Here is a 25,085-nt window from a genome sequence, read left to right on the forward strand (position 1 = left end):
CTCCTCTCTCTATCTCTGCAGATCTCCTCTCTCTATCCTGAAGGTCTCCTCTCTCTATCCTGCAGGTCTCCTCTCTCTATCCTGCAGGTCTCCTCTCTCTATCCTGCAGGTCTCCTCTCTCTATCCTGCAGGTCTCCTCTCTCTATCCCTGAGGTCTCCTCTCTCTATCCTGCAGGTCTCCTCTCTCTATCCCTGAAGGTCTCCTCTCTCTATCCTGCAGGTCTCCTCTCTCTATCCTGCAGATCTCCTCTCTCTATCCTGCAGATCTCCTCTCTCTATCCTGCAGGTCTCCTCTCTCTATCTCTGCAGGTCTCCTCTCTCTATCTCTGCAGGTCTCCTCTCTCTATCTCTGCAGTTTTTCTCTCTCTATTCCAGCAGGTCTTAGTCTGTTGACCCCAAGGTGGGTGGGATTTACGAACATTGTCCTTGCACGAAGCTGCGTCTGGGTGCCCTGCACACAGAGTGAGCATGCTGGGTGGCAATCTTGTCATTACACCTTAGGCCTATCTGTCTCATACCCCCTGTATCCCTTAAACTTGTAGTTTACATCACCATTCTAACGTACCGCGTCTTCTTACCCATGGCGGCCCTCGCACTTCCTACAGTCCATCAGCTCTAGGTGGGTTCTGTGTCTTCCGATGCCCGTGTCCTACATTAGCTTGCCCATTCACACTCATTCCCATGGGAATTCTCTTGATTCTCTTCCACTGCAAGAGTTTGGATCTTGAATGTCCTGCCAGAGGTCCAAGGAAGTGTTAAAGGCTCAGCGTCCAGTCTTTGGGGCTCTTGGGAAGTATCAGGGTCTTTAGGAGGTAGGACCTGACACACAAGCAAGTGCCGCATTGAGGGTGTGCCCATGAAAGCGGTGTTGGGACTCTGACCTCCTCCTGTTTCTCTCTGTTACCCACTATCATGAGGTCACCTCGGTGGCATGTTCCTGCTGTGATTCACTTTGTCACCACAGACTCAGAGCTACAGGGCCAAGTGGCCATGGACTGTCAACCTCAGGAGCTGACAGACCTAAGAAAGTCCATCTCAGGGGAGGAGGGAGTTTATTGGTTTCTATCTGGTGTGACTCGGGCAACGTCACCCATTTATCTTTACTGTGGTAATCAGGATCGCTGGGAGAGGAGGGACTTTGTGAGTCTGATCTTCCCATCTGTCCACAGGGGATGTCAACAGGTTGACTATTGCAAGGGCCTCATGCAGAATCACAGCCGCTCTATTTCAAAGGCGATGGTCTTGTCCAACGCAGAGAGAACTAGCCATGCCACACTTGTGAGCTGTTTGTCTCAGGTATTTTCCACACAGGCCGAAGACTGGCACAACTGTGAACTTAGGAAGACTTTCTAGCTCTTAGGGTACCAAGAGTCCCACAGGACACATGATCCTCCAAAAATACACAATTACCAATAATTAAGTGTTGGGGACTGTGGACCCGCAGACCCTGAATTTCCTGTAAACAGCTTGTTTTCCTGTGCTTGCAGCCACTCTGAACATGAGACAGGGGAGTGATTTCTGGTGGGTTTGCTGCTGAAAATCCCAAGAACTAGGGATTTGTCAGGGAAGGCACTATATAAGCTGCCCTGGAACACAATAACGAGGCATTCTTATTTCAAGGATGGCCCGGGTCCCTGTCTCTGTGTGTGTGTGTCTCAATCTCCAGCCCCTTGCACAGCTCGCAAACTGTCCCATAGTGCAGGCACCACAGGACCATAGTAACCGTAGTGCGGGAGGTTTGCTACAGGCGTGAACCGTAGCTTGTAGAGCGAAGAGCTAGAATTGCTTTACAATCAAGAGTGCTAATAAGAGAAAATTCACTAGTAGGGCTCACATCTGGCTTATTCTACATGTAATTTGGACTTTTTATACCAAGAATTACTGTAGAAAGTGATCAGAATTTAGAGTCTGAGCTCATAAACTAGGTATATGAAGCATTGTCTTAGCTTGTTTGTGTAACTATAATTAATGTCTGATATTAGATAATTTACAAGGAAAATAATTTTCTTGTCATAGTTGTGCAAACAGGGGAGCTTCATGACAGCTTAACATCTTTTATTAGTCCAAAGATTCTATTCATGGGCACTGTGAACATCCTTGGCTTTCAATAATTAAAAAAAAAAAAAACCCACAAAAACAAAGCCCAGTGAAAGCAGCCTCAGGTTCCCCTTAGAGCCTGAAAACTTGGTCAGACTTGTCCAGACGGGATCTACCTGGCAGGCTCTCTATGGAATAACCATCAGAATCAGAGTCTGCCCATCTCTGGGGTCGGCCCGTGAGAGTCCACCTCCAGATTCAACCTGTGAGAGCCCACATCCCCACTGAGACTCCATCCATTTCCAGGGTCAGCACGTGAGATTGCAATCTCAGCAGAACGAGGAAACGGGTGCTTGACCCTCCACACCCATCAGTGCAGCCTTGGGACCTGCCCTTTGCTTTTATATGTGAGTTTTGCTCAGGTGCATATCTCATATAGGAACACTTTGGACCAGGTGCAGACTGCAGACACGGGCACACGTTCTAGGAAAGGAAGTGGGGGGAAGAGGCCCAGGCCTTGGCACTACTCCAGTTTGGGCCCATTGACTATGACTGCCCCCCTCAGGATCATGTGGCCACTCTTGTATCTGCAGGACTCTGTCTGTTAGAACTCAGGCCACCTGAGGTCCTCGAGGCTCAGGACAATACAAATGGTGTGGCAGTGGTGTGGCCAGCAGGCATTTCCCACCTTCCTTCCTCAGCCCCCACCCACCCCCACCACTGTGTGATCCTTGCTGTTCTGTTTTAAAAAGAATTGACCTTTGTGATGGACAAAGCAACGTCTTACCCTTGACCTGGAGCAGAGCTGTCATTCATGACAACCTCAATCATATCAGGTTCTCCTTAGTCACATCAGAGGGTTCTCATCCTCTACAGCTGGTATATCCACAGTGACTGCTTCCTCCCGGCTAGCCTGCCAGCCTGACATCTCTGGGGATGTCTGCCATCAAACCTAGCGTTACCTCCCCTGTGAAGACTTTACCCATGTGTTCCTTCCCCTTCCTGGTCACCCTGTCCCGGGCACACCTTGCTTCGTGTACCCAGAACACAGTATAGCAGCACCAACACTGCCAGGATATGGTTGGTATCTTCTGTACCCAGTGCCCAGCACAGTCACATGGACAGAACTGGTGTGTGGTACCTGTTTGCAGAATTGTAGAATCCATACTGCATTGATTGAGTTCTTTGGCTAATACGGGGCCACCTTGCCTGGAGCATGGGGTCAGGTCTACTGCTGGCTCCAACAACAGCAAAAGACCATGTAGTATTTGCCATCCCTGGCTACTTGGAGCACCCGTCCCCGAGGAGCTGAAAGTAAGATGTACAGAAGGAAGAGAAAAGTAAAAGCCCAGAGGCACAAGGTAGAAAAGCTGGCAAGAAACAAGCGAAGCTAAGGCCAGGCATTTATAACTAAGAATAAGCCTCCATGTGTGATTTATTTGGGAGCTGGGTAGTGGACCCGTCAAAAAGCCAAAAGAGTAAAACATCACATGACACCTGACTGAGGGCTCCCCAGTAATTCAAGCAGGAAGTAAGTCTGCCTCATAATTCTAGCAGGAAGTCTGCATCGTGCACCTCCTAGAATACATCCTGGATCCTTCTTGCAGGAAGGCACCCAGGGAGGGCCCGAGAAGTAGCCTTGTAGTCAGAGGACTGGCTGTGCACATGAGCTCACGTGAGTTTCCCAACAAGAGCCATCATGGAGCTCTCCCCCACCCACCCAGACCCCTTCAACACCTCTAACAGCCAGGAAGTGAGCATCATAAAGGATTTCTATGGCTCCACAGGCAGTAGCCGGGTGGGGAAGGAACACTGACGGTGGAGTGGAACTTGGCCGTCACTCCTGACGGGGCATGAATTCACGTGTGAGCCTAGACCTTCCCTGCTCTCTGCCTCAGTTCCTCACTGTAAGATGATCACCCTTTTCTTGTGCTGTGAACCTACACCCTCTCTGAGAAAGAGAAAAGTGAGCGTGGAGGAGACCAAGGGGCGCCAGAAAAGTGAGCGTGGAGGAGACCAAGGGGCGCCAAGGTGAGGGACACACATACAGAGACGTGCTCGTTAGTGTCTCCAATATTTGGTTGCTGAATGTCCCCATGGGTGGCAGCTGACATCTAAGAGGGACGCTGTGTGTGTGTGTGCAACAGAGGATTTTATTGGCATTAACAGGAGGTCACATCGTGTCTGGGGCGTCACAAGGCATGAGGGTGAGCAGAGTATCTTCTTTCACTGTCTCGGCACTACAGAAGTTGTACCTGTAAGGAAACACAGTGTTTGGTACTGGCGTGCTCTGTCAGCCTTGTGAAAGCATACACACCAGTGTACACGGATGCGCAGCTCAGAGGCCTGGGAGAGGCTGTGACCATCTGGATTTCCAGTATAAAACCCAGCCCAGGGCAGGGCTCGCTGTTGCTCTGAAGTGAACCCATCACTGGTCCAGTCATACAGACTGTGGCCTCCTAAGGCAACACTCTCCTTTTTCTCATTTTAACAGACGCTGATGGTCAAAGCGACTGACTTAGAGGCAGTCACTAATGCTTTCCTCAGCGCTCCCAAGGCTCAGCTGAAGGCCATGGTATCTATGAGAGACTGAATTCTCACTTGCAAGCAAATACATCAAAAGGTTTACGTGTGTAAACTACACTACCCGTGGGTGAGGAGGTCTTCTGATTACCCCTGCCTTACAGGAGAAGAAACTGAGTCGCAGAAGGCTCTGTGTAAGGTAAAGGTCCAAGATACAATTCCAAGTCTACCCTATGCTGTTGGCCATATTTTCTGTTGTAGTATTACCCATCCAAATCTCCCTTGACCTGTCTTCCAGGGCTAGGACCAGAGAGTCCGACTTTCTCCTTGTCTCCACATCTCTCCCACCTGCCAGTGATAACTGTTACCTGATGATGTCTTCATTTGTAGAAGAGGGCTCCCTCTCACGTTATTGAGACTCCCGTGGTAATTATGCAACATCTCACAACAATAAGCAGGAAAAGGTTTCCAATAGGAAACTAACACAGACACGAGTGGCTGTTTCTGTGGTTATTGAAGAACCAAGGGCTGACACCGAGTGAGCTCTGACGCTTTGTCCCAACTGTTTACGTTTGCTTTGCTTTTCCACAGTAACCACGTACCCCTGAGGAGCCCGTTATCCATGCTCCTGTAAGCAACCCTAATGAAACTAGTCTCTGTTGGCCTCCTCCAACTTTCTCTTCTGAGTGTGTCTGTCTTAGACATTTTAGCCTGGAAGCTCCGCATTTAAGTCCCAGTAGCCTGGCCTCCGTTTGCCAGCCCCTCAACAGTTCATGCGACTCCTGCCTCCCCTCCTCTCCATCCCCCCAGCATTCTGTGGTCTCTGTCCTCCCCGTGGGTCATGTGACCTGCCATGTGCACCCAAAGTCTTGTTTTTCTCAACAGCTAAAGTGTAACCTCCTTGGTGCAGGCTCTACCTTCTTTTCCCCTCAGTTTTCCAGGATAGGTACCCATGGATTCCTTGCCAACATCACATTTACAATGGGTCCTGGATGGAATGGGGGTAGGGAGAGCAGGATGGGCTCAATTTTTCTTTTGGTCTTCTATCATTGGAAGAAGTCCAGTCAGCAGGCCCTAGGTAGCACTTGAAATCTCACTGAGATGACTACATAAGATTACACGGGAGAGGGAATCCAGAAGAGGTTGAGTCTCAATATTGATTCTCTTTAATTTATAATTATCATTAGTGTTATTTAGTAAAAGCGTTCCCGGCAAACCCTCCTAATAGAATGTCTAGATAATTGACTAGTTGAATTTTTTTTATTCCCCAAGCTAGTTTGTAGCATTTGGAGTGGGTTTTGACTTTCCTATATTTAGCCACTTGGTGTCAGATCGCTTGAGAGATTCTTAGGCCAGTAAGAAGTTCAGCAGGTAGTGGCCCTGGCAGCCTGCTGGCCTGAGTTGACCCCCAGAACTCACACAGCATAAATGAGTCCAGCAAGCTGTCCTCTGGGTTTGTGTGCACCATGACACATGCTCACACATACCTACCCGAATAAATAAATGAATGAAAACTTTAAGGGAAATTCTCCTCCCAGAGAGGAAGTAGGCAAAATATCTGTGCTCAGTCACTGAAGGGCCCATGACAGTAATGGGCTCAGGACCACAGGGCCTCAGGAGTTGCTTCAACCCGACCTTCTTGATTTCTAGAAAGTGAACATCTATCTTCAGAAACCTTCAGGATTCCAGTGACATTCTAATGTGCCTTTAGCCACGCGGTGGTGGGATCCGGGTCTTGGAATACTTAACAGACCTAGAGGCAGTGGCTTACAATGGAGGTGCTAAGGCGAGGGGTAAGGCTCTCCACTGGCCAGCCTGGGTCTCCTCTCTCTCTGCTGTAGTCCCACTGAGAACATGCTGAGTACCTGACCAGTCTGAAGTCTCTGCCTTCTCACCTTAGGGGAACAGGGGTGACTTCAGAAGTAGAAGTTCACCCAAGTTTGTGACCCGTGGGCCAACCACAGGCCAACACTTCTTTCCCACCAGAAGAAGTGGTATTTCTAAAAGTCTGAGTTTGCTGGCCCCATTTAACTACCAATCTCCAAGAACACCAGGATCAGACACTTCTCACAAAGCCTCAAAAGGTCTGCGGGCTGCCTTGGGCTGGAGCTCTCTTCTGCCTCCCTAGGGCATCCTATCGTCCCCATCCCAGCTGCCCTCTCTTCCCCTGAAGGCCCTGTGCCTACTCAGGCAGGGAGAGAGGAAGCTGTGGGTGAGGATAGGATTCCTCAAGAATGGTCCGATCTGTGTTTTCTCCATCCCCTTTCAAGTGATTTCTTTTCTATCTGTCCCAGGGGAGGGAATTCCCACACAGATATCCTCTGCACACATCCCCAGACGACTCAGCCAGGGAAGATACGTACTCTGTTCGTTCTGCTCCCTTTTGTACAGTAATCTTGGCCGCACCCACTTTGGGGAAGCTTGGGTTTATCATGTGATTATTCCAAAGAAACTTGACTTTCTCAATTGTTCCCACATCAAGCTTGGCATCAAACTCATTGGAATGTATAGCGCCTGGCTTCATAACGCCCCTTGAAATAAAAAAGTTATAAATATTCACGTTTATGGAAGCACATTGGGATGACCACAAAGAACCATGACCTGCCACTCTTATCTGACTTATAATAATGAATCTTCTTCCAAACGCATCCTCAATCAAAGATGGAGGAATGAAAAACTGGAAATAAGCTGGCAACCTCAATCTATTATTTAGGATTGTTTTTCAAATTCAAATTTCTCTCTTTTTTTGTAGAAAATGATTAAATTCTCTCATTAAATTATTAATTATTAAAAATTAAAATTTAATTAAAATTAAATTATTTTAGTTTTTTCTAGAAGAATCATCTATATTGTAGGTTATCATCTTAACATGTGTTATCTGGAACAATAGTAGATTTTTAAAATATAAAATCAAGAAATGATTAGGTGTTTTGTTTGTTTTTGTTTTTTGAGACAGGATTTCTCTATGTAACAGCCTTGGCTGTCCTGGAACTCTCTCTGTAGACCAGGCTGGCCTTGAACTCACAGAGATCCTCCTGCCTCTGTCTCCCAAGTGCTGGAAAGAAATGGTTAGGTTTAAATTAAAAGTAATTGGAAGTATAAAATTATTTTCTGTACATAAAGTAGTTTCAAATCCACTGATGTCTAGAGATGTAAATGTTTAACACTCTGCACACCGTACGGGGATTACCTGAAGATATCATACTGTTGAGTGTTGCCCTTGCTTCCAAACAGAGCCACTTTGGCCTCCCCAGAGACTGTTCTTCCAGACAGTGTCAAGGAGACTCGGTACCTCCAACCTGGGTAAAGCAAGGGAGCGGTCACCTCATGGACACAGAAAACAGTTGAGCCCAGATATCACCCACATTCTTCTACGGCAGCACAGAGTATGAGACATCGTATTTGCTCATCCACACCTTAAATGAGCACCCAGTGGTGACCCCTCTAGACCTACTTACAGTTACATGCATGACAAATAATAATAACTGTGCACTTCCTCAAGTTCACTAGCCAGGTTGTGGGTTTTAAACTGCCACATAGAGCCGATGGCTTCTGGATCCAACAGGGCCGAGCGAACCCTTTGCTGGAGAAAGTTCTGCTCCAGAGTGGTGGTGCTGTGTGTTATGGAAGAAGAGGAGCCAGGGGTACAGGCTACCCATGGGAGGATGGCTTAGTGCAGAGCACCTCCAGCCTGGGTCTGTCCTATCTCTGCATCTCTAGGACCCTGGTGCTCAGGTAGCTGTCATATGAACTCATACCTAGAGTACTGTTCCAGGGCTTATGAGCATGCACAAATATGCACACACAGAGACATAACACATACACACCCAGAGGCATAGAACATGCAAACACATAAATATACATATATAGTCCATCCATATATACACATATGCGCATATGTGCATTCAATGTAAAACACACAAATTCACTCAGTTATCTATACGTATATACACAGGTGCATTCACACCCCTATCTAAGTCCCACGTACTTTTACAGTCCCAGAGATGTTGCCCCTTCTCGTTCTCTTTTCAGGGTCAAGTTCCCCATCCGTTAATTCCAGCAGCAGCCCACCAAACCCAGTTCTACCTAGGACTCATAAATTTCAGAACATTGGCTTAATCATCCTTCTATTCCTGTACCTAGTAACCCATATCTGTGATTCATACATAAGTGTTGATTGGGCAATAAATGATCCCTTTGTTATAGTTAAATATAGGCAAGCCTTCCAAATATTACTGCATTAGTAGGGGTTGATAAATCAGTCTTCTGGCAAAAAATTACAGGCATGTGTATTTACAGTGTTGTGAAGGCCCTGAATCTTCATGAAGTTATCCACCCATCGATTGCTTTGTCAAACTAGAAACATGCATTAAAGTATGTAAATTATGCCTCAATACACCCGACTTTCAGAAACTACACAGGATGTATTGTTTTCATATAGCATTATAGACACATAGTTTCTGTTTTTACTGAGTGATACCTCATGGTATCACAAATGTAAAAACTGTCACAGATGGACCAAACATGTCTAATCTGGACCTAGCATCTGAGTGCATTCAGTGGGGTTATGGAAGAAGTCATCCCTTCCTCAACCGGTCACTCTACAACAGAGAGGCACCAGGGGAACATGAGTAGAGAAGGGGAGATGCCCAGACTGGGGCTGGCAAAGAGCTAGTACCAAGAATGTCTGCTGAATGAATACAGGAGTGTGTGTGTGTGTGTGCGTGCGTGTGTGTGTTAGAGAGAGAGATGGAGACAGACACAGAGACAGGATGATGGTGAGAGACATAGAAAAGAGAGCAGAGAGGATGAAGAGAGAGGCAGAGACAGAGGCAGAAATAGAGGCAGAGAGAGAAAGACAGGCAGAGAGAGAAAGAGAGGCAGAGAGAGAGAGAGAGGCAGAGAGAGAGGGAGAGAGGGAGGCAGAGAGAGGCATAGAGAGAGGGGGAGAGAGAGGGAGAGAGAGAGAGAGAGAGGGAGAGAGAGAGAGAGACCTAAAAAGGAACAGGATGATGAACTGGAGAGGGGTAAAAATTCCAGCTGTCCCAAAGCTACAGAAACTGTCTCAACCCCACAAATCACCCTTTGACTTCCAGTTGTTCCACAGAATGGAAATAAATCAAAGAAACTCAGATTCTCTCTTCTCCTCAGAGAAACCATGCAGGGGAGGCTCAGGGCAAACATGTCTTTTTCTAAGGTAATCAAACTTGTGCAGAATTCTTTCAGGTTAGAGGCAAGCTTTTCCTCATAACGGGAGTGGCATATTCTTAGCCCGAGTGAGTAGTCAACTTACGTGCAAAATTCTTGGCGTCGCCTGTGTTCAAGAAGAACTTCTGTGGCTCCTCAGTTGTCCTGTTGGCAAACTGATCAGCATAGTGACCCATCTGTGGGCAGCCTTGGTATGGGCAGGGGAAACACTTGTCCTAGTGAAGAGAGCAGGGGCAGACTGGAGAGAGCTGTTGTTCCATTCCCTACAGCCCAGTTCCCTTATTTGCGATGGGAAGAGAACTGGAGCCCATTGTCTCTGAGTTCTCTCCATCTCAGCAGAACTCCTAGCCCTGATGTGCAGTGTGTTAGAATGGTCAGGGACCTTTAAACGGCACTGCCGTCTTGGGCCCGGCTTCCATCAGTTGTATTTTCCAGTGCTAGGATATGCCAGTGGCGTCAGCTCTCCATGTTGCCTGTAGCACTTACCAGTAGTTTTCCTTTTCTTTCTTTTAGACAGAATCTTATGCATCCCCGGCTATTCTCTCTCTCTGTCTCTCTGTCTCTGTCTCTCTCTGTCTGTCTCTCTGTCTCTCTCTCTCTACACACACACACACTTTTGATACTTCCAGCCAAAGTTGTTGGGACTCTTTCCCTCCTTCACTCCCAAGGAGTATGCATTCTGAGGGACAAGGCAGACATTTGTCGAGAGGAACTGTGGGTCCCCACATAATAGAACCTCAGTGTGTGCTGCCCACCACTCATGGCAGAGTAATAACTTACAGACTCAAAATCTCTGTAGGAAGTGCAGGGGTATGCAGTGAACCCATCCGGGTTGAGGATGCTCTCCAAGTAGTACTTGTAGCTTCTTAGGTGGTTACAAGCCACGAAGTCCCGGGTTCCTGAGGAGACAGGCAGGGGGTCAGTACAGGCAATTGGAGGCAGGCTGTGACCGCATCTGTGCCTCTCTCCCAGGTCCAGAGCGAGCCTGCATCTACAGAATTTAAGTTCATAATCCATTCACAAATGGCAATAAAACAATGAGGCTTTGGGTGTTGGGGGTAATGTTCCGGTTACTTCATTGGCATTGTCCCCAGACCCTCCCCTTCCCTAGCAGGCAGGTGTCCTAGTATCCCCGTGTGAAAGTATCCACAGGTGACCGGCAGCGCACAGCCATCACAGGGGAGAGTGGTAACGAAACGCAGTTCAGCTGGTGCTCAACACTGGCCCTCCAGCCTCTGAATCCAGGAGTAACACAACCAGATGCACTACATCCTCCCATGTGTGACATAAGCACCAGAACGTTGTCGTGATGCTCTTATGCAAATGAAGGTCAATGTAGATTTCAGGGGCTTCAGCTGAGTGTCATTCTTGTCCACTCTCATTCCTACAGCATTCTCCCAGGTCCTTACCCAAGATGCTTGACAAATCGCCCTGCATATCCAGACCTGGTCTGGACTTTATTGTCCTTTGCTGACGGAGCTGCCAAAGCCCAAACATGGGTCCCTAATATTTGCATTAAGGACATCTGAGCTGTTTGGACTGAATTGAGCAGAAATGGCACTCATAAGAGTCTATCATCCCACTAAAGATTTTAACTTGGATGTTGCCAGTTGACTGGGATGGCTGAGACTGACTGCTGGATTCTCAATCTCATCAGGCGGTATTGGAACTGTTAACAGAAGGATGTCCTTTGTCCCCAGGTCTGCTCACCAATGCTAAGTAGGCAGTCCCATTCTAGCCTTCCTCATGTGATTGCTCCTCATTCCTGCTCAATAGAAGTGAGCAATGACTTGTACTGTGAAGATAGCTTTGCCATGCATGCCTCTGGGATACCCTTACCCTAGTTACCCAACTGAAGCTAGCTACCTACGATTGAACCATAATATCGATTCCCAGGGCACGTTTGCAGGAAAATCTCTTGAGATATCCATTATGTCATGCTTGCCACTTTCCCTTCTCTATGTGGTGACTGCCGGCTGACAGCTGGAGTTGGAGCTTTGAGACCGAGGGCTGTGATTCCTTGTTGCTGAGGCAAGTACATCCATGTACATCCATGGCCGTGTTTTGAGGAAATACAGAATCAGTAGATCTGAGAGTTATGTAGTTATTGTTTTTCAGAAATAATATGCAAAAAAGAAAATCATATATTTTTAAAAGGAAGTACTTTTTATGACTAAGATTTGCTATGGGGCTGGGGAGATTGCTCAGTCATTGAAATGCTTGCCTTGCAGGTGTGAGGTCTGAAGTTTGACCCTCAGAACCCAAGTGGAGAAAATCTAAACATGGCAGAACATGCTTTCCGCAGCCCTGGCAAGGTGGAGACACCTCTCTAGGCCAACGAGGGACCCTGTATCATTTTAAAAGGTGCGTAGTATCTGAGGAGTGGCACACGAAGCTCCCCACTGGTCTCCACACACTCCAGGCGGGATATCTGTCATAGCAAGTACTGATTACCCAAAGAAGCATTGTCCTCCTGGCCTGGCCCCCACGGCCTTACCTGACCAGATGCCATCTAGATCCACAATCTGCGACAGGACATTCTTCTTGCACCCGGGCATGTTCTGTCCCCCGTTGGGGAAGAAGTCCATGTGGCCCATCATTTGATTAGTTCCAAAACCTAAAATATTTGTAACAACAAGGAGATGGGGTTTGGCTTGCACAGCACTCTCAGGATTAAAACACCAACACTCTTATCCACAGCTAGAGACTGGGACAGCAGGGGGCTCACCCAAGAATGGGATCAAGGGAGCAGCATCTGTGTGAATTACATCAACAAAGCTGGCATCGGAGGGGTCGAGCCGGACCTCTTCAGGAGTCCCTTCAAAATTTGCTTCTACGGGATCCAGTCCTAAAAGAGATGTCCCAGCAGTGTCAAGCAGCCGGTCCATGAAGGACCAAGGTGTATGGCTGTACAGGCTGGGCAACATGCAAACTGAATGGGTGCCACACTTGTAGTCATACAGTGTCATTGCCTGTCTGTAGAACATTGGGCGTGGCGTCCTGGGTCACTCATTTAAAGGGGGCTTTGTGGCAGGAGAGGAGGGCACGTGAGAAAAGAACTCAGACTGTGTTTGAGCAAGGATTTCTTTCAACATCAGATTCTTTCACACATCTGTTGTATTTAATATTCGCATTTTCCTGCCTTTTATCTTTGTGAAGAAAACAGAGTGCTGGGCCTGTGTGGGCTGTTGGTTCCAAATCTCTATTAAGCTGCTTTTTGGAGAACTCGTGTATGACTTTGAGAAAGTCATTCAAGGTTTTTATATCTTAGTTTCCCTATTTTACAAATTGAAGGCAAACACTTTATCAGCTTAAATAGCTGTTGATTAAATAATTTAATATATAATGTGTGGCACAGGGACTGGCTGGAGCTCATATCACCTGTGTGTCCCTGGGCAAGCCGCTTGCTTCCCTGATGGAGCTCCTTTGGTTCTAAGGATTAGATGAGGAACACAAGTGTGTTTTTGTTTTTGTTTTTTTAGTATTTAGGGTAATCAGGCACTTAATCTGTGTTCTCTTTGATAATGGCATGAACATTCTCATGTAGATATGTTCCATTGCTCCTGCTATGATGCAAAGGCTTTGCTGCATTTGAAGGCTGCTTTGATGGTGTCGGTCAAAGGGTGTTTTTAGTGGTTTCTGCAGTTGGGATTCTTTAACCAACAGAAAAAGGGGGCAGCAATTTCCAGGTTCCACTCTCCCCTGACTTCAAAGAGAAGGAGGAAGAAATGGGTAGTGCAGTCCCTGTTCAAGGGTACTTGCTCGGTCCACACTAGCTAAACTCTGCATTTTCCTGGGTGTTCAAAGCTGCTGCATGAATCACGTAAAGGGAAAGACTGCACCCGGAGAGGAGCAGCGGGGGCCACGTCAGAAGCATCGCAGAGAAACACAACCACTATCTTCCTCTCCAACAGCGATGGCCCACATGTTTATTAGAAGTACCCTAAAACCTCCTGTCAGGGTGTCCCCAGCTCTGCCACAGCCAAGGGGTTCAGACAGCTCTAAACTGAACTACCGGCTTATGACCATTCGGAGTTGTGGGAATGTGACCTGGGACCTTACCAGTAATCCTGCCTAGGCCTGGAGTCTGACTTCCTGCTTCCCCGGCCACATGGGCGCCTAGGCTGTGGCCGATGAGGTGGACTTTGGAAGGCGAGTAGCTGTAGTTTGTCTAGAGAGGAGAGATCACATGTCCAGGACATGCTGGTTAGCATGATGATCCTGCTGGGAACTTTCCCTGCTTCCTGGGGCCTCAGCATTGAGTGCTAACTCCTGACAAGGACCTCAGGACTTTCTCAAAGTGGCCCTTCCTAGACTTTTCTCCAGCTAAAACTTCCTGTGGCCTCCAAGAGTGTCCTGCTCTGTCACCCCTGGGCCTGCTTTACACCACACTGTAGCCCATTTCCTATCTTCCTGCCCAGTTCTTATCTAAAGATCCTCTCTCTAGCAATCCAGATACCTCTTTCTTGGGAGGCTTCCCAAATGCCACCCACCCCCCACATACAAGGTGGTTAACCATGCTCATATGCCTGTATAAAGCCTGCACACCTGCTCCCCTATCTCCAGAACCCTCTAACACAGAGGTTCTCAACCTTCCTAACACTGTGATGTTTTAATACAGTTCCTCACATTGTCATGACACCATACATAAAATTATTTTCATTGCTACTTCATAACTATAATTTTGTTACTGATATGAATCATAATATAAATATCCATGTTTTCTGATGGTCTTGTGTGACCCGCGTGAAAGGGTCATTTGACCTCCAAAGGGGTCGTGACCCACAGGTGGAGAGCCACTGCACTAAGAAATCACACTCTGTGGTCATTGCAAGTCTTCCCTATATGTAGCTCCTTGAAGGCCTAGTACTCAGGGATTTCCTTTATCTCCTGCGTGCTATTGCCCATCTGCTCTAGAAACATGGGATCCTCACGGCGTTCGCACGCAATGTTCTATGATACCCCCCAACAGGCCTCTACACTGCTTTCTGTGCAACCCCATGGGTTCTGATTTCTTCAGGGGCGCAGAAGCGGTTGGTTCTTTCTAGACCTGTTATGTAGAAGACATGAAATAGTGGGACCTTGACCTGGTACAAAAACTGGCCATAAAGAATTCCTGAATTAACATACAGAATGAGAGACTTAAAATATTAGTGAAGATCAAAGAGCAGCACAGGAAGAAACAACTGAAATGGCCACGGCAGGAAGAATTTCAGTGGGACCCATCGTTATAGGGACCCGTGCTTATCCGTTGCACGTCCTGCCTCCTGGCTCGTTTGGCTTTCCTTGGCGGTGCTTTGCACAGATTCACCTTGTGTGGTGGACAGCTTCTGGAGCCAGACGGTCTGAGCCCCGGAGACAAAATCATCTACTCACCTGCTCTATGTTTTGGCAAGCTAGTTACCCTCTGTGTGCCTCCCTAACTGTAAATCCAAGGGGATAGTAAAATCCCATCACTATGTGTTAGCTGTAAATCCAAGAGGATGATAAAACCCCGTCGCTAAGTGCTCGCTGGTAAGGTTTTCTCTCACTCATGTGTCACTAAGGGCTAACTTCACCTTTGCCCCCACCCCTGCAGCCCACTCACCGCAAGGACGTCAAGCATGTGAGCCACCTGGGCACCCACTACTCGCACGTTGCTGGCAGCCTGCGTGTAGGTGGTCTGAGAGCCTCCCTTCCAGTCCACACAGATGCAGTTCAGCTCCTCCACTTGGAACAGGTTCTAGGGTTGGGGAGACACAGTGTTGACACAGGGCATGGGAAATCCATCTGGACAGGGATCAGAAGTGTTCCTTGTCTCTTAGGGTGCTGAGATGGACTGGACTCTGTCCAGGGGTTCCTGCAACCCACAAGGGCAAATACTAGCAGCAGAGAAAATCCATACCCTAAAGTTGAGGGAAAAGCCAGCCTCTCTGACTTCTTCAGCTAAATCTGACAAGGTGGATCAATTATACCATTAGAGGAATGGGGTGTGATGGGAAAAGACCCCAGCGTAGTGTCTGGTGATTACGAGCTATGTGACCTTGTGGTTCTGTTTGTGAGGGGTTCTTTAGGCGACATGCCAGACCACTGGGCATTTCTTGAGCTATAAAGAGGGAAGGAGGTGTCATTTTCCACAGTCAAGATGGCATAACATTTCCTGGAGGTCCCTGCTTTTGGCTGCAGATGTGGGTTAGGAGCAGGAAGGGGAACTGCGGCCTTTGAGTCGCTGCGAAGATCTCTTGTTGTCAAGCGCATGTATTGCGGCTGTGTTCCATGGGCCAGCTCGGTGGGATGTGGCGGCATGGGTCAGTCGCCTACCTTGCACATATCCAGCACCCAGTTTTCTTCTCCTTTGTCTATGAAGCCGTGGATAATGAACCGAGTCTTCCTGGCCGTTTGGAAGTTGGAGGCCTCAATGGTTGCCGGGTCAGAGGGCTGGAGAAGCTGTGGCAACAGAAAGGGTTTCAGTGTTTTGCCAAGCTGTCCCGTAAGCCTGTCTCTTCCCCATCATTGCCTGGCCCAGTGTGTTGTCCTCTCAAGGCTGAGCACCCATCAGCTCTTCAGGACGCCCATCCTGACTTCTCCACTCCTGATTCCCTGCCTCCTCTGGGTCTGGGGCAGGACTTACAGGGTTACCATTCCTATGAGCTTGTTGGACAGTGAACCCTGGGCCCAGATCAGAGCTACAGAGAGAGCAGGAGGACCCAGCTTCTGTGAACCGTCCGCTCACCCAGAAGGTGGGCCATGCCTGGGGACCAGGTACAAGGATAAGGAGATGCCTCCCAGAGACGTCTCACCTGGAAAGCATTTGGGTTCTCATTGGTGTAGAGCAGGAAGCGGGTGTTGATCTTCTCAGGGCTCCAAGGGAGAAGTTTTAGGGGCCTGATGGCTGTCCCTGCCCAGGGCTGAGTGTCAGAAAAGCATCCAAGTTTGTCATAGCAAACCTCTTTTCCTGAGGAGAGAGAACGGGTAAACTCAAGGAGAAGCTGGTGTGCCTGGACTCCCGTGCACTCTCCTCCTTTCCAGCAGAGTTTCCTGAGCCCTGAAGCTAGTGGTTTGACGGAGACATCATCCCTTTTAGGACTGAGCCTTCCAAGGTCTCTAACTCTCTGTACACTGTCTGGATACGGGTCTCTGTATTTGTTCCCATCCACTGCAGGAGGAAGCTTCTCTGATGATGACTGTGCAAGGCATGCTAACCCAGAAGCTATCAAATTGATAGCCCCTTGCAAATGGAAATCTGGTTTCCTCCAAAGGAGTCTCACTGGGGAAACAAACCCTCTTTAGGGCAGGCCCCACACCTAGCAGTAGACAGCTGACACAAAATGAACTCAGCAGCATCTTTGGAGGTTTTTGTCTCATAATGAATTTGTTTTAACCATATGAGTCCTTTGCATAGATGTTGTGGTGTCCAGTTTTTGATTTTTATGGGATTTCTGTGTATGCGAACATGTGTGTCTCTGCATCTATATATAGGTTCTACACTTTTTATTTGGCTCTTTCTTGTTTGGTACTCTTGTCATATTCTTGGTTTTTTTTTATTTTTTTTATTATTATTCCTTAGATTCCTGGTTTCTTTTTCCTTCCTTCCTTCCTTCCTTCCTTCCTTCCTTCCTTCTTCCCTCCCTCCCTCCCTCCCTCCTTCCCTCCCTCCCTTCCTTTTTTTGAGATGGGTTTTCTGTGTAGCTTTGGAACCTGTCCTAGAACTTGCTCTGTAGACCAGGGTGGCCTTGAACTCACAGAGATCTGCCTGCCTCTGCCTTCTGAGTGCTGAGGTTAAAGATGTGCACCACCAGCTCCAGGCTGCCTGTTTGTTTTCTAACAAGAGGAATAAAGGATGTGGATCCATATGGGGGAGATGGGAGGGGATGGGGAGGAGTAGGAGGAGGAAGAACTGTAATCAGAATATATTGTATTAAAAGAAATCTATTTTCGGTAAAATAAAAATATCTGAGGCATTCAAACATCCCCTCCCAAGTTCTTCTAACATACTTGCAGAGCACCTGCTGAGAAGTCCACATTAATTAAGCAAAAGTTCATTTGTCACTTCTAGATGTTCTAAAATATTCCCTCAAAAATTCAGGCCATCAGCTCCTCCAGGCATAGGGAGCTGTCCCCCCTCCATTGCCCAGCTCATTCTACCAGGCTGTGAGTTCCACCACCTTTCCTAGAAGCCCAGCAAAGTCTGGGGCTCCTGCAAGCTTCGTCTGGGCTAAGGCTTTCTCCAGCCCTGCTGAGAGTACGGGATCGATCACGGGGGATCACACAATCACTTCCCACAGGATTGTGGTGTCGCTTACCTTGGACTGCTCCCAGGAGGAAAAGTGGGACTGTCCAGAGCATCAGCATCTACAACAAGGTCAACGGTGTCAAACATACTCAGCCTGGATCCACAAGCAACATCTCTTGCGAACTCAGGGCTGTCGGCCTTACCTCTGCTTTTTAGCTGACGGAGGAGGAGTAGAGGTAGCTTATGTGGTCCAAGGAGGCAGGTGCTGGCTCCCCTGGGACCCACCGGGACCTTTTTATACCCCAGCCTTATCATTTGAACTCTAGTTCAAGCAAACAAGAGAGTGATGAGAACAGAAGCTACGTGAACTTTATGCTTTAATCTGTACCTTAAGTCTACCCTTCAATCTATTGTGTGTATTTACACACAGGGTTGGGATGGCGGGCAGATATTCCCACAAGCCTGGGAAGACAAAAGCATGCTTGATTGAAAGATGTGGGAGAGTCTGTAGCTTTGCACTACGTGTCTGTGAGAATCCTTAGGAGCCAAGCAGGCTCTGCTGTTCTGTTTTCAGTTTCATCACCAAGCAGTGTGCAAGAGCAGACAGGTGTCCCGAGATGAAAAGAGTATGGGTTCAAGGACTGCCTGGGCTGAGGACCAAGTTCAAGTCCCCCCTGCGTGACTTAGTGAGGGTCTGTCTCAAAATAAAATAAAAAAAATAAAGGTCCATTGTAGCTCAAAGATAGAATGTTTTCTTATCATGTGAAGACCTTGGTTTCTATTTCTAGCATGACCCCTCCCCCACCCCACTGCACCCCAGTAAAGATAGCAGTAGACCTTACTAGCGAGGGGTAGTCTCTTCTATACAATAGACGGGATGCCCTTGATCATTGGAAAGTAAAGGGAAACTTCTGTTAAGAGAATTCCCTCCCTAAGTACCCCCCCCCCTTGAAGGCTAGAAACACCCAGCCTGGAAGACTCAATGCCCCCCAACACTCCACCACAGTCTCCAGTCCCATTAACTTGTGTAATGAGCCAATCTGAAACACAGAGCTTAAGGCAGCTGTAATGGTTGTACTATCTCATTGTAACTTGCACAGTGGGGGTTCAGGAGCCCCAAAATTCCACACCAGTAGTCCATAGCACGTCAGTGTTGTTTCCAGATCCTGGAAAGGTTGTACAGCTGCAGGACACACCTGACCTTGACTCACCTTCAGGTCTGTGCACCCAGAAGCAGCTGACCAGTTCCCACGACTCAGATAAGCCTCAAAGCAAGCGTGTGGAGGTCCCAGACTTGCTTCTAAGTTAAGTATGTCAAATTCACCAAAATAGCCTAAGAACTGGGGTAAAGGCCAAAGAGCCCCCCTGTTAAGAAAACAGAAAGGGCACTCATTCCCCATAATAATAAAGAGTAGCAGCCAGTTTAGGGATGTACCCCATTTGGTAAAGTAATTGCCTACCATATATGGAACTTTGGCTTCTTCCCTTAGCGCCCCCCCCCCCACACACACACGCAGGTAATGTATGCCCAACCCCAGAGCTAGAGAGGTGGAGGCTCAGAAGTTCAAAGTGCTCCTTGACTACCCAGCAAACTGAGGCCAGACTGGGCTGCATGAGCCCTGGTCAAAAAACAAACCAGAAACAGCAGCTCTAGTCATTGTGGTTCAAGCACAGCTAACGAGCCAAATGATCTCATCTAAGCCTGACATGGCCACACCAAACAGGACTTATTGTTAGCTTCCCTTTACAGAAACCGAGGCACAGAGAAATAAACCACCCAGCTGTGAGGAAAGATGCAAACCCATTTATCATGTTGTTTTCCTCCTGGAATTTTGGGGTCAAATATAAGAAATGTTTGTCTAGACAAACGTCATTAAGTACTTCCCGTAAAAGTCCTGAAGCACTTCTCATATAGTTTCTACCAAAATTTCCATGGTTTTAAACTCTTAAATTGGATTCGGTATCATTCTGTGCTCATTGTTATATAAACTAGAATGTAATCTTTGAATTACATTCTTCTCTGTGTGGACATATTTTTCCTTGAAACAATCAAGGACATTTTATTAAAGAACATTTCTATTTTCCAGTATATGTTTTTGGTTCCCTTGTCAAAAACTAGCAGACTGCAGCTCCAAACGTTCTCACGAATTCTCTATCCCACTCCACTGTGTTTCAGTGTCTGATTTACGCCAATAGCGTGGAGGTTCTAGGGTCCTCACGCTGCTTCGACAAACCCTTCCCCTCCTCTTGAAATCTAGAATCTACCACCACCCAAGCTCTGGTGTAGATTTGAAGAAAGAAAATCAAATGGGAACAGGTAAACCACAGTAGCCATAGATGAGTCATTGTCTTAGAAACAGAGGGAAGAGCAAATGTTTCTCTGAAGGCTAACTTGAGCTTCAGAGGGACGGCCAAACCAGTCCAGAGGTGCCAGATCATGAACCTGTGAGGTGGGGCCCTGGTACAGCTCGTCACGCTGTCATTTGCACTGAATGGACATGCTGCTTGCAGGAACGTTACTTTGAGGTTGTGATTTAGTTATGGACTATGGGGGCCTAGAACAGGAGGATATTTCAGAACTGTGTCCTCCTACAAAATGTATTTAGCAGTAGTTATAAACACCCACTGTTAGAACCAAACAGAACGGACCTTTGTGTGCTACATGTCACATAAACTGAGCAGTGAAATGGGCCACTCATCTTTTCCTGAAGAGATTCTAGTCAACCAAAACAACCACAATACGGAAGTCCCCTCTGTTTTACACAAGGAAATAACCATGAAATGACCAACCCAAGCTGTATTCTCCGGTTTTGCTTTGTCAGCACTTTTCTGCCTCTAAATCCAAACTCATCAGGTCAGAATCTATTACTGAAGTGAAATTTACATTACAATATTAACATCTGAATTATGTTTTACTAGTGTTAACTCATATATTTATGTGTATATCATAGCCTCTGCCTCCTCACAATCCCCTAATTCCTACTCCCCTCCTATAGTCTCCCCAAATTTAGAGTCTGCATATGAAAGGAATGAATGAATTAATTAATTAATAAAACTTATGCCCTGGCAATGTTGAAGCATGCATGGGCAGCCCGAATATGGCGGTTATGTTGGACTTGACCATATTGGGGTTCATGGTCTTAAGCTGATGAGGACGACTGACCAGGTCTCTTCCTCAAAAGGGCACCAGATCTCATTACAGATGTTTGTGAGACACCATGTGATTGCTGGGAATTGAACTCAGGACCTTTGGAAGATCAGGCAGTGCTCTTAGCCAAAACATGCAGGATTTGTCTTTCTGAGTCTGGTTTAGTTCATGTAACACTTCGGTTACAGAAGGTTTTTCTTCATGTCGGATTGTATATAGGCACCATGTTTTCTTTACTCATAGGGTGATGGACAACAGCTTGTTCCATATCTTAGTTACTGAATTAGAGTCACAATAAACATGAATATGCAGGCTATCCCTGCGGTAAGCAGACTAAGAGTCCACTGTGTATTTGGCAGGAGTGGTATAGCTGGATTGTGAGTGTTTCTATCTGCAGATTTTTGAGCAACCTCTACTCTTGTTTACATACTCATTAACAGTCAAAAAAATTCAAAGAAAACACAATAGTATATATAATTCAGACTCTGTGTGTTTTCTATTTTTAGGTGGCTTATTTTTTCTATTACTTTTACTGTCTCTCTTAAGACTTTATTTTTGTTTTTAAAACTATTTTTTATAACTGCCTATACTCTTTTCCCTCTCTCTCCCAAGCCTACATACATTTTTGAAACACACTGTGACCCATCTAGAGGTTTATTTTTGTCTGAATCTGTCTTTATTGTGTACCTGTAATCTTTTTGATCACTGTTTTAAACTGTTCAGTGGGCGTGGCTAGGACCAGGGCAGCCGCTTTGGCTCTTGGTTCCACCAGCTCATCCTTTCAACATGGTGGAGGCAACAACAAGCATCGAGCCTCACACTTATCCCCCACCCCAATGCTGACATCAGGTAGCATACAGCCTGCCCACAAACCTTTTTTTGTCTGTATGAGCAAAAGCTAAATCCACCACACAACATGCAGCTGATTAGCCCCTCTGTACCCAGGCCTGTCTGAGACCGTGGAAACTACCATGCCGCTTAGCTCATGGCCACTGGTGTCAGGCTCCATCTTGCAGGCGACTTTGGGAGACATGTCTCTGTCCAGCATAAGATATGTACTATGGCCAGCTTAAGAAACTAGGAAGCCCACTGTGGCTCTGTTTTTGTGTGTCTAAAACCGTTTTAAAGCTTTTAAAGGTTTTAATGTAGATCCATGCCCACCATGGTGAGCACCATTTGTAACTGAAGGTTTCTCTATCACCTGCCTGTCCCTGCAACCGCTTATGAAATAATCATTCAGAGGCTTAATATTAATTATAATTGTTTGGCTGATGTCTCAGACTTATTCCTGGCTACCTCTTACATTTTAAATTAATCCATTTCTATTATTCTATATTTTACCACGAGGCTCATGGTTTGTTACATCGTATCTTGCTTCTCTGGCTGCTTCTTGCCATCTCCCTTGATTCTGTCTTTTTTATCCCTATATTCAGTTTGGCTTTCCCACCTAGCTATATTCTGCCCTTCCATAGGCCAAAGCAGATTTATTCATCAACCAATAAAAGCAACACATAATCACAGCATGCAGAAGGGCATTCCACAGTGTGTGTGTGTGTGTATGTGTGTGTGTGTGTGTGGTGTGCATGCGTGCCTGCTACAGCACACCTATGGATGTCAGAGGAAAACTTGCATGAATTAATGCTCTTCTACCATGTAGGCTCCTGAGATCAAGCTCAGATAGTCAGGCTAGGTGGCTAGCACCTTTACCTACTGACCCATCTTGCCTGCCCTTTCCAAGGGCTTAAATTTTTCATTGTAAAGGTCTCTCATCTTCTCACTTAGGTTTATTCTCAAGTATTTTGGCTTTTTTGAAGCTGTTGTGAAAAAGACTTAACCCCCTAAGTTCTTCCTTGGCAAGCTCATTATTGGTGAAAGCTACTGATTTTCCATATGTTGAATTTTCACTTTGTTACTTTGATGAAATATGTATCAGGTTTAAAAACTTCTTGGTGGAATTACCAAGGTGTTTTGATCATAGGATCATGCTGTCTGCAAACAGTGGTTCTTTGACGTCTTCCCCTTTTACACCTTGTCTCTTATCGTATTGCTCTAGCCAGGATTGTGAACACTGTGCTGAATAGCAGTGAAGCAGGCAGAGAGGAGAAATGGCAGTGCTTGCTGGTTCTCCTCATCGGCACAAAGTTGACTACAGTGTTGAAGGCAGCCTTTCCGTGGCAAAATATGGCCTTTCTGGTTCTAGTTTCTCATGGGCTTTTATAAAGATATTGAACTTTGTCAAATTCCTGAATCTGTTGAGATGATCATGTGATTTATGTTCTTAAATCTGTGTTGTTTTTTATTTATTTATTTATTTTTTGATTTTTTTTCTTGCTGATTTTTTTATTAATTAATTAATTTAATTATTAAAGATTTCTGCCTCTTCCCCGCCACCACCTCCCATTCCCTCCCCCTCCCCCAATCAAGTCTTCCTTCCTCCTCAGCCCAAAGAGCAAGCAGGTTTCTCTGCCCTGTGGGAGGTCCAAGGACCACCCACCTCCATCCAGGTCTATTAAGGTGAGCATCCAAACTACCTGGGCTCCCACAAAGCCATTACATGCAATAGGATCAAGAACCCATTGCCATTGTTCTTCAGTTCTCAGTAGTCCTCATTGTCCATTATGTTCAGCGAGACCGGTTTTGTCCCATGCTTTTTCAGTCCCCGGCCAGCTGGCCTTGGTGAGTTCCCGATAGATCATCCCCATTGCCTCAGTGTGTGGGTGCACCCCTCGCCGTCCTGAGTTCCTTGCTCGTGCTCACTCTCCTTCTGCTCCTCCTTTGGATCGTGAGACTTCAGTCCAGTGCTCCAATGTTGGTCTCTGTCTCTGTCTTCTTTCATCGCCTGATGAAGGTTAATATTCAGGGGGATGCTTATATGTTTTTCTTTGGGTTCACCTTCTTATTTAGCTTCTCTAGAGTCACGAATTATAGTCTCAATGTCCTCTTGACCCAGCAATACCACTATTGGGAATATACCCAAGAGATGCCCAAACATACAACAAAAGTATATGCTCAACTATGTTCATAGCAGCATTGTTTGTAATTGCCAGAACCTGGAAACAACCTAGATGTCCTTCAATGGAAGAATGGATGAAGAAAGTATGGAATATATACATATTAGAGTACTACTCAGCAGTAAAAAACAATGACTTCTTGAATTTTGCATACAAATGGACGGAAATTGAAAACACTATCCTGAGTGAGGTAAGCCAGACCCAAAAAGAGGAACATGGGATGTACTCACTCATATTTGGTTTCTAGCCATAAATAAAGGACATTGTGTTGTTTTTTATTTGCATATATTGAACAAACATTGTATTACCTAAACATGAAACCAACTTGTTTATGAAATACATCTTCTTTTAATATGTTATTTGTTTATTATTTATTTATATTTCTGAGACAGAATTTCACTACTGTTCAGACTGGCCTTGGACTCATGGTGATCCTTCCTTCTCAGTCTGCTAGAATTATAGGCCTGTGCCACAATGCCAGACAATGGTGAACTCTTTGAATACAATTTTCAAGTTTATTGAGGATCTTTGCACATGTACTCATAAGGGATATTAACCTATAGTTTCCTATTTCTGCTGTGCCTTTATCTGGTTTTGGTGTCAGGGTCATGGTGGCTTCATCAATGAGCGTCATAGTTTTTCTGTCTTCCTATTTTGTTGAACAGTTTGAGAAGTGTTGGTGTTAGCTTGTGGTCACGAAGTCCTACTTCTCGCTGAGGAACTATTGATAACTGACAGCTGTGGGAAGAGGGAGGGTTGGTTTTCTTTACCGGTGTGCTTCTCGGTAGGTGAAGCACACTTCAGTGGATGGCCTCACATCCAAGATTATACAGCCAAGACCAGTTGGGTTAGATGAGGACCAAAAGTTAGGTGGGTTTGGAAGTGGGGAAGGAGCTGGGGAGGAGCGTGAATGTGATCAAACTACAGTGTGTGAAATTCTTTTTTT

General features: G+C 46.4%; 1 protein-coding gene across 1 annotated transcript; it reads right to left on the reverse strand.

Moving 5' to 3' along the window:
• Window positions 1-4,210: 4,210 nt before the first annotated feature.
• LOC130880005 (inactive pancreatic lipase-related protein 1) lies at window positions 4,211-18,099 on the reverse strand. Its single transcript, XM_057778812.1, has 12 exons — window positions 18,051-18,099; window positions 16,548-16,702; window positions 16,069-16,194; window positions 15,356-15,490; window positions 13,831-13,939; window positions 12,497-12,616; window positions 12,266-12,385; window positions 10,549-10,667; window positions 9,854-9,983; window positions 7,751-7,859; window positions 6,924-7,091; window positions 4,211-4,292 (listed from the first exon to the last, which is right to left on the reverse strand). Exons 1-12 carry the CDS (start codon window positions 18,097-18,099, stop codon window positions 4,211-4,213), a joined length of 1,422 nt encoding a protein of 473 aa, XP_057634795.1.
• Between the last annotated feature and the right edge of the window lie 6,986 nt (window positions 18,100-25,085).

Source organism: Chionomys nivalis, chromosome 8 (genome assembly GCF_950005125.1).
Source record: "Chionomys nivalis chromosome 8, mChiNiv1.1, whole genome shotgun sequence".
Taxonomy (NCBI): Eukaryota; Metazoa; Chordata; class Mammalia; order Rodentia; family Cricetidae; genus Chionomys; species Chionomys nivalis.